This window comes from Pseudonaja textilis, chromosome 2, assembly GCF_049901715.1.
Source record: "Pseudonaja textilis isolate UNSWEBS1 chromosome 2, rPseTex1.2, whole genome shotgun sequence".
NCBI classification, from domain to species: Eukaryota; Metazoa; Chordata; class Lepidosauria; order Squamata; family Elapidae; genus Pseudonaja; species Pseudonaja textilis.
In genome coordinates, this window is record NC_141991.1 from 229,962,622 (window position 1) to 229,977,792 (window position 15,171).

At 38.0% G+C, this 15,171-nt stretch overlaps 1 protein-coding gene across 1 annotated transcript in view; it reads right to left on the bottom strand.

The window, feature by feature from the left end:
* ZSWIM6 (zinc finger SWIM-type containing 6) overlaps positions 1-15,171 on the bottom strand; it is a 100,922-nt gene that overhangs the window by 7,075 nt on the left and 78,676 nt on the right. The window contains exons 11-12 of the mRNA XM_026717078.2: positions 4,900-5,057; positions 1,560-1,723 (exon numbers count right to left, since the gene is read on the bottom strand). Coding sequence (XP_026572863.1) covers positions 1,560-1,723; positions 4,900-5,057 — 322 coding nt within the window. The remainder of the gene's footprint in view (positions 1-1,559; positions 1,724-4,899; positions 5,058-15,171) is intronic.

A 15,171-nucleotide genomic window follows, 5' to 3' on the forward strand; every position in this document is an offset into this window, starting at 1 on the left:
GAATAGCCAAACAAATTGTTGTGACTATGTAAAAATACTTATCCAGATCAGCTGCAAACAATTATATCTGTTATCAATGTATCTTATGCCATGCATCGGCACTGAAAAAGAAATGAGGGGAAGGAAATAATCCCCTAATTTTTGTACTTCTTTGTGCTGTATTCTTTCACCTGAGTTGTGTAATATTACCTCCTATTTATTTTCTAGTTATTTCCTCATATGGAATCAAAGCAAATCTTACAACTCAGTTTCTAGAACGAACAAGATGGGAATAAACCACAAAGTTTGACACTGATTTCTCTTTGATACAATCATAGTTTTAATTGCTTTAGATCATCCAGCCTAGGAAAAACTGAGAAAATGTAGCAGATACTTTACAGCAGTCAATTTTATATTTTGCTATATCATACGTTTTGTTCTTCTTAGATGCCATTTTTAGGCATTTTTAGCTAGGTAGATAGCTTCTGAGTATTTTCCACATTCTGCTATTATTTGTAAACCTGTTAAAATGTTTTTTTTTTAATTTGTGAACTGAAATTACAAATACCTGCATAATTTTATTAATGTCCATTGCTATTTATCTAGGTTCTCTGTATAATCTTCAACTTACAACCCAACAATTGAGCCCAACATTTCAATTGCTAAACAAGACAGTTGTTAAGTGTCTGGCCCATTTTAGGACCTTTCTTGCCACAGTTGTTAAGTGAATCTGGCTTCCCCATTGACTTTGCTTGTGAGAAGATCTCAAAAGACGACCATATGACCCTGGGACACTGCAACTATCATAAATACATGCCAGCTGCCAAGCGCAGATGGAGATGCTGTGTGAAAAACTGTCATACATCACTTTTTTCAGTGTGTTGCAGTGTGGTTACCAAGCAAGTCAAATAAGTCAATAACTACCCATGTAGTGTCACCTGAATGTCCAATACTTGGCATCCAACAAAGCCCATTCGTCAGCAAGACTCCATCCATGACCATCCCCCCCACTCCTTCAAGCTCTGAACAGGACGGTTGTGTGGAACATTCCTCCAACACAGTGTTTCTTAACCGTATCAACATTAAGATGTGTGGGCTTCAACTCTCAGAATTCTCAGGTAGCTTCTGGGAACACTGATCCAATAGGAGATGGTGACCAACTAATCTCATTCATTTCTAGCTTTAAACTCTATTTTATTCTACTGCACAGAAGCAGCAATTTATTGATCCAACAGAGATTAAGACAGTTTCAGTGCGTGTGCGTGTGTGTGTGTGTGTGTAGAGACAGAGAGAGACAGAGACAGAGAGAGAGAAGAAGGGAGGGAGGGAGGGAGAGAGAACGAGAGTCAAAGATTAATCCAAGCAGGTATGATTATTGCTGCAATATCAGTCAATTATGATTGGCCTCAAAAGATAAGCAGTTTTGGACTTTGGACTAGGCAGCAGCAGGAAACCCCAAAGTTATAAAGAATTTTTTTAAAAAAAACATGTATTGGAAGAAAGCAATAGCAATCCAGAGCTGAACATGTATAATATTTTTTCTCTAATTACAGCATTAAAATTCCATTATGGAAAAATACCTGAAGACCCAGCTCCAGAGAGACTTTTAGAAGGGTAATATCCGGCAAACTGTCCATAAGCGTTGCTATTTTAAAAGCATCCTGGGCAAGCTTGAAAATGTGTGATGAGGAGTGAATATTTTTCTGAATAGATTCTAACACTGTTTCAAGCCTTCGAACATCACCTGCAAGAACAGCAAAAACAAGATGAAATGAATTAACTGTGAACACTACTTTTATAACATGAAAACAAGTGAAGCTGACAGATACCGTAATGCATATTTTATGTACTTATTTCAGAGATTCTGTATATGGTGTATCAGTGGTAAATAAGATAGCTCATTATGTGCAGCTAGTGGTTCCAGTCCAGAAAAAGGAAATGAAATTAGTAACGAGTGAAGCCTGTGTATGAATAAAAAAGGCAACCAATAGATCTTTTAAAAAAGGTCTTTACAAATAGATATAAAAGCTTGAATAACCTAAATTTATATTTTCAGTTTGTAAAGATATATCTGTATAAATCTTGTGATATACGGTGGAAGGGTTATAGATGAGTATGACAAAAGGCTTCTTAACTCATTTGCTAAAGTATGGTTCACTGAAAACATCTTCAGTCAAGACTTATCATTTTACAAAGGATACAATTATATCTAACTGTACTGCAGTGGATCAGTGTCTGCACTACATACAGGTTTGTTATCATTAGCAAATAAAAGGAAAATTTAAGACTAAACTGAAGTTAATAGATCAAAAGCTTTCTTCATTCATAAGCTCAGTGCACTAGTATATTTCTTCCTTAATCAAATTCCTGTATAGAATCTGCAGACAAGAATTCTGAGGGCATACAAGGGATACTTTAATATAAAGAAATTAACACCAAAATGTGGAAGGAATGGAGAAATTTACAATGTGCTAAGTAGACAGATTTAATTACTGCCTCACAGCCTCAAAGATACTAGTGCAGAGAATTAGTCTGTTTGCTTTTAACTATTTATCTGTGATTGATCATCTATGCCAGGGCTGTCAAACTCATGGCCCGAGGGCTGGATGTGTCACATGCTGGCCACGGCCAGTTTAGTGAAGGGGAAAAAGTTGTGATAGATCACATGATATGTCACATGACACTGCTATGACAACACTAATTTGATACACCTGATCTATGCACTCAAACATATCCCTCTTTGAGGGTGATGGAGTATACAGAAATGTGAAAAATAAATGAATGTACATTCTACCCTGCATAGTAGTTAGTAATATTTAGGAATTTCCTAATCTGAACCTTTTAGTTGGAATCTTCTTCCACCCTAATAAAGAGACTGAGAAGGAGTGTTATCCTTGTTAGTTGGCAAAATTCACTGCAGAGACCATCAGGAAAAATCTCCATAATTACTAAAAGAAATGATAGTGTATTAAGTGAACATAGTTGCTTCCTGGTCAAGCAACAATTTCCAACAAAATAATTGTGTCCTTTCTCCATGGACTTCATGGATTAGCAAGCATGTTTTTGGCAGTTAAGCTGTAATGATACAATAATGAGAAAGAAACGGTAAGGTCAAGAAAGGTGGATATACTTTTATGTGAAATGTGGTAAGTGAATGTGGATTGCATTTAGTTGTACAAAATACTTTTCCAGTGTTGCCTGACAAATACTAAAATAACTCAAGTCAGAGAGAAGAGTTTTTCTTTCTGGTTAGCTAATATACAATTTCCATGTTTTAAGGATTCCATTTTCCATATCCTAAAAGTGATCCCTGAAGGTGTTCACAGTAGTAATCCTAGTTTACAAGGGAGACATTGTCAGTTATTCTATTCAACAGATATATTGGGAGAAGACTGATGCTATTAAGGAGGTTAAGTATGACCGATCCACCCCTGAAAACTTAGACTAAATACATGTTTTCTCAAGCATCCTTTGAATGATTTCCACATCCTTGGTAAGAACACTGTAAGAAAACCAACTGCCAAATAAAATACATTGCATTTATGCATGTGTTTGGCTTTTAAGCTGCCATATCTGCTAATGTTGGTCTTGACTAAGTATACTTTTTAAAAAATTCATGTGTTAGTTAGCCTAAACTATGTTTTATAGGGATTTCCAAATTATAGAAACAACTATCTCTCCATGTGTTCCTATCAGATGATATGTGGATATGTGACTCTTACAGTTGGGAGTCTGATTAGATTAAAACTGGGCTCATATGGGGGAATTGGGTTTTTTTAAATAGCCCATATCCAAGTTGTGAAGCAATCAATTATAAGTAATAATGAATGATGAGCAAAAGAGAGAGGGGGGGAGGGAGGGAGGGAGAGAGAGGGGGAGGGAGGGAGGGAGAGGGAGGATAGCCATGGAGGCATGTAACCCTATAATCAATCTTATTCAGTAATCCACCTGATTGTTTGACTAGTTTCAACTAGCTGAATTTTTTAATTACTACTGTAAGGCAGCCCCATTTAAAATGCTTTGCAAAACTCCAAAAATGGATTGTAACTAAGGCAGGTGTTGCCACAGTAAGATCTAACACCTTTAGGATAGAACAGACTTGGTACACTGAAAAGACTGTACAAAAATAATTCAGGGATGAAGTTAAGAATACATTCAAACTGCAACTTTGAATTTTCTAGGGCAAAGTAATCTCATTCAAAATGGTTCAGTTTCTATTCTACCTTTGTACTGACCAAACACACTGCCATCTTGTTTTGATAAGCTGTGCTGCTTTTTAGTAGAAAAAAGAAATGGTTTCCTCAACATGTCGATCTATGGCTCTAAACATGCCTTCCTTCAGCTTTGATTGTCTTTTAATGGCTGTTTTTCTTCTGGAATTTGATTGTTGTTGTTTTTTAAATTTCATTTTATGACTGTTTTACTGTATGCTGCCCAGAGTTATTATAAAGTTTGGCAGCCTTATACATTTCTAAAGCAAACAACCTATCAAAAACTATGTTCCTTTTGTTTTAAATACATATGGTCTGGCTTGGATGTTATGCAAACTCTCACAACTTTCTTTCCCTTTAACTTTAACTTTGCCAAGTATATCTCTTGTCCTGAGTTTATTTCAATCAACTATGGCACTGATTTTCAGCTCTGTGATCTGGGAAGTGGAAGCTGAAGCCAGGAGCTACTCATCCTGGTTTAAAGAAACAAGGCAATTACATCACTTACATATTGCCCTATATGGTTGAAACATGATAAAATGTGGCTAAAAACATAGGAAACCTTCTAATCTCTCTGGGGATGCAACAGAAGAAGGGAGAAGCTGACAAATTGAACATTGTTCACACATAATTTATTACACTGATCAACTAAACATAATTTAAATTTTAGTAAACTAAAATTTCAGATTATTCATTGTCAGGATTATACCTTTGGCTGCTGTTAGCATAGTTGATGCTAACTCACACTGCTGAGATTCAATGTGACTCAGAGTGAACCAACGGGGATACCGGTTTGGAACAACTGATGCTATGTGATGTGGACGAGACATATCTCCTGTCGGAGCTGTTGATTCCAATACTAGTAACCTGCAAGTAAAAATATGTATATTCTTACTGATCATGCAAACTTGTAGCTTAGTCAATCACAAGTACAATTTTCCTTCTACAGAAACTCAACATCCAAAGGCCATAGTTTGACCATTTCAGCTTTCTAAAAAAATTATCACAGTTAAAATTGCATGGTTTCTCCCTATATATAGGAAAGGAAAAGTGAGCATCTAATGGCTATTCTTAAGCCAACAAATAATTATTATTATGGAGCATCAAAGTACATTTATTTTTCCTCTACAACTAATCAATTCATTCACTTTAGACAGAAAAACCTTGAACCTCTATAGATCTGATTTTCCTTTATATGACTTTGAACAGCAAATTTCTACAAATGTGAACATAAACAAGTGCTACCCCAGGGAAACAGTAGGTGGTTATTTGTTCAGCTACCATTCACAATTACAATGGAACTAAATGAGGAGACCTAGAATTGCTTCTCAAAGTTGTGTCCATTGCGGCATCCTCGTGGTCATGTGATCACCATTTGTGAGCTTACTGCCTGCTTCCAATAAAGTCAAGGGGGAAACCACCCAGAGTTTTTTTTTCAGAGTGAGATGGCAACATATAAATTTAATAGATTAAAGATGATCACATGACGCTGCACATAACAATTGCCTGGGATTTGCCTAATGACTGTACCTAGAACTGCAATCATAAGTCAGCAGAATCATGGCATTACAGGATAACAGATAATCAGAGTTGGAAGGGGCCTTGTAGGTCATCTAGTCCAACCCCCGCCCCCCAAAAAGCGGGTGACCCTACATCATTTCTGACAAATGGCAGGCACTTTGTGACTGCCTTATTAGTGACAGAGTTTCCAGTCTCAGTTACCATTGTTAACCAAGGACAACGCTACTATAAGCCATTCTTCATATGTACAGTATAAACAAGCCTTGGCAACCTCTTCTTTCTACTGTGTCCTCATAACACTACCTTCATATCATCTTCAGGCCACACCTAAGGAACCACCATCATTAGAGTTTCCTGCATTAAGTATTATTTTCCTCCAAAAAAGTTTCAGCCTGGAAACTTTTAACACACATCACTGGCCTGGTTTGTTGGTAGGGTAATCAGATGACTCTTCCCTGCCAAGATGGTGGCATCAGCCTGGCACTTATTGGGCATGATAGCTTAGTGTGGGCATTCACTTTGGTACCTGGGCATAGTTTCTCATGATCATTCTACTGCGAGCAGCAGGACAGTCCAGTTCTTTAAAATCAGGGTTGCCCCCCACCCCGTAATTCTAGGTCTTCAAGCCAACCCCTAGTTCATGCTGACCATCTGTGGGATAGGAAGAGAGGGATGCACAATGAAGTGGGAGACAGAAAAGAGTCTCCCTCTCTGTCCTGCTTCATGGTGTATCTCTCCCTGACTTTTCCAGCTGTTGATCAGGTTGGATCAACAGTCATGCCTTGGACTAGCCATGACCTAAGGCAGTGGTGGATAACCTTTCTGGGCTCCTGTGGCAAAAATTGTACATGCGCAGAAGATAATCCGTGCCCTCCCCATGCCCTCTGTGCATGAACGTGCAATCCCCCTCCGCTGTCCCCTTACCTGCACTGTGCCTTACAGCTGATTTTTCGGCTGGTTTGAGGCCTTTTGGCCTCCCAGAACAGGCCTATTATTCATCCAGCAAAGCCTGCAGAGGCTTTTTTCAAGCCTCTGGGAGGCCAAAAAAGGCCTCAAACCAGCTGAAAAATCAGCTGTGAGGCGCACGCATGCGCAGTGAGGTAAGTTTGCCTGCAGCTCGCGTGCCGGCACAAATGGCTCTGCATGCCACCTGTGGCACACGTGCCATAGGTTCGCCATCACGGACCTAAGGGAACTTTGTTACAGGTAGTCCTCGACTTACAAGAGCCCAAAATTTCTGTTGCTAAATTTGTTCAGTGAATTTTGTCCCATTTTAGGACTTTTCTTGCCACGAATTGAATCACTGCAGTTGTTAAATTAGTAACCCGGTTGTTAAGTGAATCTGGCTTCCCCATTGATTTTGCTCGTCAGAAGGTTGCAAAAGGGGATCACATGACCCTGGGACACTGCAACCGTCATAAATATGAGCCAGTTGCCAAGCATTAGAATCTAGATGATGTGATCATGGGATCCTGCAACGGTATCATAATGGTCATGTTACTTTTTTCAGTGCAATTGTAAATTTGAACTGTCACTAAACAAACTGTTATAAGTCGAGGACTACATGTATCAGTTGAGAGTTGGGCTTCTTTGGAACATGAATTGGACAATATGGCACTATTCCAAAAAAAGTCCTGTTCTGAAAGAGCACAAGTTTGGAATGACAGATCTACCATTTTGGACGTGTGACCAACCTTGCCTCCTCCCCAACCTATGTACGAAGACTGACAGGTCAACCTTCTTCCATTGGCGTGCAATGTGGGAGGGAAGGTAACGAAGTTGGAGGGGTTCTCTAATCTCTGGTTAATATGCCCTATATCTAATAAGGATCACCAATGGGGACATCAACTTTTATACTACAACTTTTTTCTGCCAAGTCACGGGCGAATGGCCATGAGGAAGAACCCCATACTGAGCAAGCTGCACAATATAAACAGCTCAACCAAATAATCCCTAAAATTGCCCCCACCCATACCAACAGACAAGTCATCAGAATATAAACTGACAGCAAACCCCACTCCTTACTAACACTGATGATGTTACCTAGTTTGAGTAATGAAACGTCTGTGTTTTATGTACAGAATAACCCTTGAGTAACAAGGATATGCACATGGAAACGTTTATGAAAATAGTTATGAATAATTATCCAGACACACACACATATGCACTAAATTGAGTTAAAATTTACTTTAAGAAATAGCACAGTCCAATAAATGGTCCAGGTCATATACGTTTAACAGTCCAAAGAATATCCAATTACAAAGTCTTCTTACTGGTTGCCTTTGTCATTTACAATAAACAAAGATATCAAAGTATAAGCACAGCATAAATACAACAGAGAACCTTAGATAGCAACACAATGTCAGAGAGAGAGAATGTCAGAGAGAGCAAGCTATGATTCTAGCTCCCTCTTATGGTAATATGCAATATAATCAACCAATCAGAATATACTATAAATCAATGCAGTGATTTTGTCTTAAAGCTACAAACATACATTGTTGGTTTATATATTGCCAACCCAACTAATTGGTGGACAGATTCCTAATAGTCTGCAAGAAAACAAGCAAGTTCAGAGAGCAACAAGGACCCCCCATTTCAATCATAAGCTACAGATAATCTCCTTTATTGGTACACAATATATGTTAAACTCAGTGTAACCGTAATGTTATGGTAAGGTCTCTATACAATAAATCCTCTGAATTATTTTGTTTCTCCTGTGTTTCTTATTCATATTTCACACTAGGAAAAGGTGATAATTATCAATACGCACACACCACACACATGCATGCATGCTTAAGGTATGCAAAGGTAAACCTGACATTCTTCTAAATGGGATTATTATTAGAGATTTGGAAAGTGAATTATACTCTTAATAATTAATGATGCATTGACCCAGTTCCACATTTCTATTTTTCTGTACTGATTTGACATTTGCAACCAGATTCTCTGCATTATTTTTTAAAAAACAAGTATCACTGAATATAATGGGGTTCATTCCCAATGAAATGCGTATGATTGCAACCTGTAAAGATTGACATGCTTACTGTATGAGAGTGTTTACAATAGTATGCTGATATTATTCCTATACATTATTTATTACAAAAAAAGTATATCAGCCTGAAGCTTTGTTTTCTTTCTCAACTGGCAAAACATATAATATGTGTTGGTACCTGAATGAAGAAACTCTGATTTTCATCTCTTAGTAAATTTGTAAATGATTGAGTGAAGTGAAGGCATTTATTATTTTTGTATTTTATAGATGATCAGATAAAATATTTTTGTTAAGTTACATACTATGTGTTTAAAATGTCATCCTGGTTTCCTAAAACTGAAATTGCACATGTTTATTTTTATTTTTTTTTTAAAATCACAAATGAATGTATTATCTTCTATCTCAGACTTTCCCATGCAAAGGGTGCAGCTCCTCTGCAATAATACGCATTGAGCATCCAGATTTTCAGAGGTGTGGGTGGACAATATCTATATAAAACCACCTCACAGTATGCAGAGAAGTTATCTCAATAACGTTTGCATTCCACCATAGCTATTATTAGAGATATCAATCCCAATAACTGCACTGGAATTTTAACAGCTATTTAGTCAAAAGAGTTGAGTTGCCAAACAATATTGACACATTAAACAAATGCTGGTTTAAAATCTCAAAATACAGGCTCTTATAAGAGAGCAAGCAGCCATTCGCTTGCTTTATTTTACTTACAGAGGCAAGTCTGTCAAAAGTAATTCCATGCAAGATAAAAATAAATAAATAAATATGAGGACAAGCCTACTTTCAAACAGTGGTTTAAAGAGATACTACAGCTGTACTGAAATAGTTGCTTTTTGCTGATAAGTTATTTCTATCCCTCCCACAGGGCTATTATTAGAATAGACTACACTGTATAATCTACTTGAATGAAAATAGGATGGTGGATTTTGTTTTTTTGTTTTGCACATGAGCTTCTTACCATGATTCAGAGCAGCTTCAGCATTCAAAAGGTCAAAAGTGATGACACAGGGCACTTCCACACAACCAACCTCCCCATTGCTCAAGTTCTCTGATTTCACAATGAAAATTCAGAAAGGCTTGACTGTTTTTTCCCCCTCCTATTTAATATCACTCATATACCACAAGAGCAGGCATGTTTACTTTGTGAACTGTGGGATGAGCAGCATATAAATTAGATAAAACATAGATGGATGAATGGATGGGTAGATGGATTTATTTATTTATTTGATTGATTTGATTTGTCAATCGCTTACAAGATAATAGATATAAGTATAAACACGAGTAAGAATACAGGAAATAGGTACGAATAGATGGGGACAATAGGACAGGGGTGGTAGGCATGATGGTGCACTTATGCACGCCCCTGGATGGATGGATGGATGGATGGATAGATGGATAGATGGGCAGGCAGGCAGGCAAACTACCACAATCATTGAAAACTGCTGACCTATCTTAGCTTACTCTTTCTGGCAGGGAGAATTTAAAAATAGCCTTGCCAGAGTTTCACACCAGAGTTTCACACTGGAACAGTAATTCCTTCCTTCTTTGTAGTTTTAAAACTTTATCGTTGTAAAAATTGCAGGCATTTCTGATGTTCCTCAGGGTGGCGAATTACCAGATGCCTTATTCTGTCTCTGTATTTCTTCTACCAGCCCTGACTTCCTGACACAGAGCTGAGAACACTGGAGTTAGTTAGAAGCTGGGACAAGTGCAGCAACCTTGGCAATGACTGTCCTGTCAACATAATCTCACACAATCATGCTGCTCCTGCAAGTGACCCACCATGCCCAAAAGCAGAAGTCCTGCACCATGTTTGCAACAAGCCTCATAAATGTAGCTGGTAGAAACTGGGAAAAGGGCGATCAGCAAGTATTGAACAAAAAAGTCAGCTAATCAGCAGCACCATTCACATTAAACTTGTCCCTACAACTTCATCTGGAAGAACCCATTGAAAATCAGCTAGAAAAAGAACTTACAAGCCTCCCGTGTTTGTTTGAGGAGGATATCACTGCGATTCGTATTGATCCCAACATCCAACAATGGAACTTTTACAGTAATTCAGGCAACAGATTTTGAAAAATAGTCACAACATTTGGATGGAGCCAAGTCTCTCCATTCTGAAATTATCAGAGGAACTTTGGAAGAACTTTCTCCCATCTAGTCAATCCAGATGTCTTTTTAAAATGAATTTCATCATATACAATAATATATGTAGCATGGCAACGAAAACACTGAAGTATGATTTGTGTAGCCCTGAGTCGGAATTTCAGTTCTGGTAGCCCTTCCAAATTTGGCAAAGCTCTCTGTGATGGCAGTAGAGAACAAGACCTTTTCTATGATAGGAGCCTTTTCCAATCTGATGTGTTGAACTGCACTTTCCATAAATTTGCTGGGTGAAGATCAAAGGGAAGTGTTACTTCAAGCCCTCCAGACACTACCAGGTTGGGGAAGGCTGCACTAAATAGTCTAAATAGACACTCTCCAAAAATCAATACTCCTCATATAGCTTAATCCATCCAGTTACAAAAGTTTTCAAAGCAAGATTATGTTCTTGATCTCTCTCTTTCCCTCTCTGTCTCTATCTCTCTTCACATGCATGAGAAGAGAACACTTTGTAGTCTAGTTTCAGAACATCTGTTACCAGAGTGGAAATATACAAAATGAGAAGCAAGCAATAAAAGACAAAATAATTATGCACAGGGAAAAAACATGAATATGCAAAAGCAGCGATCTCAACACTTTGCGGTGCTTAAAAATTCAACTCTTACAAATCCAAAATGTCTGGAAGAGATAAGTGTGGCACTAAAAATATAGCAGTGTGGGAGCCAGGCAAGTCTCCTTTGGGAGGAGAAATTCCATCAACCACTTTGACAATCAGAAAAATTGAAAACTGACATTACCTGAAAAGGAGCTCCCATATAAGTTGGAAGACAAAAGAAGATCTCGCTGCATGAAAATCTAACCAACTGCTCTTTTGTCTTTTCCTCTTTTTTTAAAAAAAAGTTTTGGACAAATGATAATTTTATCTAATTATATCAATGCAGAAGAAAAACATAAGGTTATAGCTGTTAATTGGACAATTTTAAATACTAGGATTGTGTAAAACATTCAAATGGGTGGGGGAGGCTTCACTAATTATATGAGTCTGGAGTAGTACACCCTTCAAGGCATGAAAGCAACTGCTTTAATTTTGAGTGTACATGCATAAACTTTCCTGCAGAGACAGCCAATGAAGCCAAGTAGCTGTGCATTTGCCATGAAAAGCCTTCTAGAGGACAGACAGTTTCAGTGCTTTAAAATGCTTGTCACAGACTGTCTGTACCAATGACATCAGATAACATTCCTATGTCTTTTTTCAGTTGGAACGAAAACTTAAATTTGGTAGATTTATGCTACCTCAAAGATTTTGAGAGCTATATGCAAATTCTAAAAGCACGCAGAATGCCGTACAGGTAGTTCTCATTTTGGAGCTGTAATTGAATCTGGCCAATTATGGTTGTTAAGTCATGATGGTTTAAAATGCGTCAACACAGGACCAAAACCAATATTATGATTTTTGTGGTAATCATTTAGGCAGACCCAGGACTACCTATGTTAGACACTGTACAAGTAGTCCTCAACTCACAAACATGGCAATTTGAATTAATAGCCTCCGAAAAATAGAACCTATGACCTAAAATAGAACTTATGACCATCACCCTGCCTCCATGGTCATGTAATCGCAATTCAAACACTTGGCAACTGGCTCAAATTTTTTTTTGCCATCTTTGTTTTTATAAATAACTCAAGGTAGCAAACGTTTCCAATCATCTTCCTATTTTTCCCACAACAACCTTATGAGATGAGTTGGGCTGCGAAAGAATGATTTTCTCAGTTGGCTTTCATGCCCAAGGCAAGACTAAAACTCACAGTCTCCTGGTTTCTAGCCTGGTGCCTTAACCGCTATAACAAACTGGCTCTCATTTACAATTGGCTGCAGCATCCCATGGTTACACGATGCAATTTGCAACTGTTTTTGCTGATTCCAACAGAAAACACCATTGTAAAACTGGACTCACATTTACGATCAACTTAGGGCCGTGTGATTTGACTTATAAAACTCTGAGCATCCTAGAGTTAGCGAAATCCAAAAACTCTAGGCAATTCCTGGAAGCATTGCATTCAGACAGATCAGCAATCAATACAAACATAGAGATAAACCACATTTCCACATCATGCAAAAAAAGACAATAAAAAAGCAAAAAGAAAAGAAAAGAAACAAAAAGTCCAGATCACATCCTCCTTAGCAGTTAAAACTCAGGTAAGTGGAGATCAGCACCAGACAAACAAACAGAAAGTAATACCATAATCAAGATGTATTACTAATCAATTACCAAAAGAGATGTACGCTATACCCTCACCAATATTGGCAGGGCACAAGTATATAAACAAACAGCAAGCCGCAATGTCTCTCGCACTAATGATATTATATAGTTGGGTAATGAAATGTCTACAAGCAAACAAAGCTCAGACAGTACCAAGGACTCCACAATTCAACTCTGAGCTACATATATTCTCTTCTATTCTGAAAGCTCTCCAGTGTCCTACACAGAATTGGTTTCTTCCCAATTTGTATAAACAGACTGTTATATGAAGAAAAACAACACGATTATAAAGTATGACAAAAATAAAGAAATACAATGTTTTGCTTGCTTTGTGTAATGTTTTTTGGGGGGTAACAGTCTGGTTAGCCTAATCACATTTGGTGTATGATGGCAGTGGGGAAATTGATTTATATTTGTGTGCACTCTTTCTCTCAACACATAAACCTTATGTTGTACAGAACTTTGGATTCCAACTGAGAAATGTTATTTTGTGCCCCCGTAACATCTGCTAGAAACACTTTAAAGCATCTGTGATTTCCCTTCTCTTCCCCCCAGCTTGTACGGCTGCTCTTCACAGCTGCAACTTTATCCTGGAAAAGATGCATTTGTTTTAAGGCGTTTTCAACAAGTTCTCTGTGCAGGCCTGTGGAAACTCCAAATCACATTTCTTCCTTTGAGTCTGAAGTACACTTCAGCTCTAACAGACATGAATGTCGACCTAACCATTCAATTAATGCATTATGAAATTCTTCCTCTTGTGATATAAACCTGTACTATACCTACCACTGCTTCAGCTCCATCGAGGAGAAGTTGACTCTGGTAATGCTTTACAATTTATTTCAAGAAATCATCCACCAAAGCCAAGGGTATGTATGAGGTGTGCATATATGCTGGGGGGGCACATACCCTGTGTATTCCCTTGGTTCCAGAGGATGATTTTCTGTAGCAAATTATAAAGCACTAGAGAAGGCGGATTTCCCCAACTCAGCACTCAGTTAGGTTGGAAATCACAACTCACAGCATAGAGTACCGGTTCTCCCTTGCTTTTCCAAGAGGACAGATTTCTCTCACAATAGATATTCTGAAGTGGTTGTGCCCGCAGCTGCCTGCATGAGTAATCTCAACTGAGATTCAGGATTCCCTTGGGGACAGCTGACTCCCAAGTGCTGAAAGAAGGAGGGGGAGGGTCAATCAGCTGTGTTAACAGCATGACACACCTCATTTATTTCCAATTTTCTATCGTGGTTGTCCTATGATGACAGGTAATGAGGCAGACATAAGAACTGGACTGGCTTGTACAGTAGCACAGAAGTTATTGCCTTGACAATGAAAGGGGAAAGTAACTACAACAGGACAAAAAAATTTCAGATTAGACATCATAGCAGAACAGAGTACAGTTCTAGATTTACTTCCAGTTACAAACAGTGCTTGAGAGAATATTCTTAAAAAACCAGCAACCTTAATTCTATGTTCCCGACATTGTAGCATATACTTCAGTCAATCTACACAGACAATCCTCTCAAGAGTCAGATGTAATTTCCAGCAGAAAGTATGTCAAGCATCTTTTAGAGAGGGACCAATCTCAGAGCTACTCCTGAAATGATTGAATCTTCTGATGGAGAATTAAAATGAAATGCTTGGATCAGAAAAGGTGTGTTTACACAAATATAAAAGCCCTGCAACTCTTGCATGTTTCATTCACCCAAATATCATACCCCATGACCAGACTTCCAGGATAGCACACTTCATATGCAAACTTTTATTTCCTCAATTTGATAGTTTCTAAAGATGTTGAGTTTGCAACTTGCATAAATCCCAGGTAGTAATAAATCAAGCAGTCTTCCTTGCTTGCACACTTTCCAGTCATGCTGGAACTGCAAGTCCCAGCAGCACATTTAGGATAAGGAGGATTGTACTAAAATACACATAAAAATCTATTGTATAATATCTTCTATCAAAATCACTGGGACAGTACCTTTCCAAAATTAAAGTTATAGCTCAGTCTTCTAAAAGACAAAGGGTTCTCATCTGACAAGTAGAGGCCACCACAGAAAAGATCTTACTCCCCTCCACCATGTTCTTAACCTCT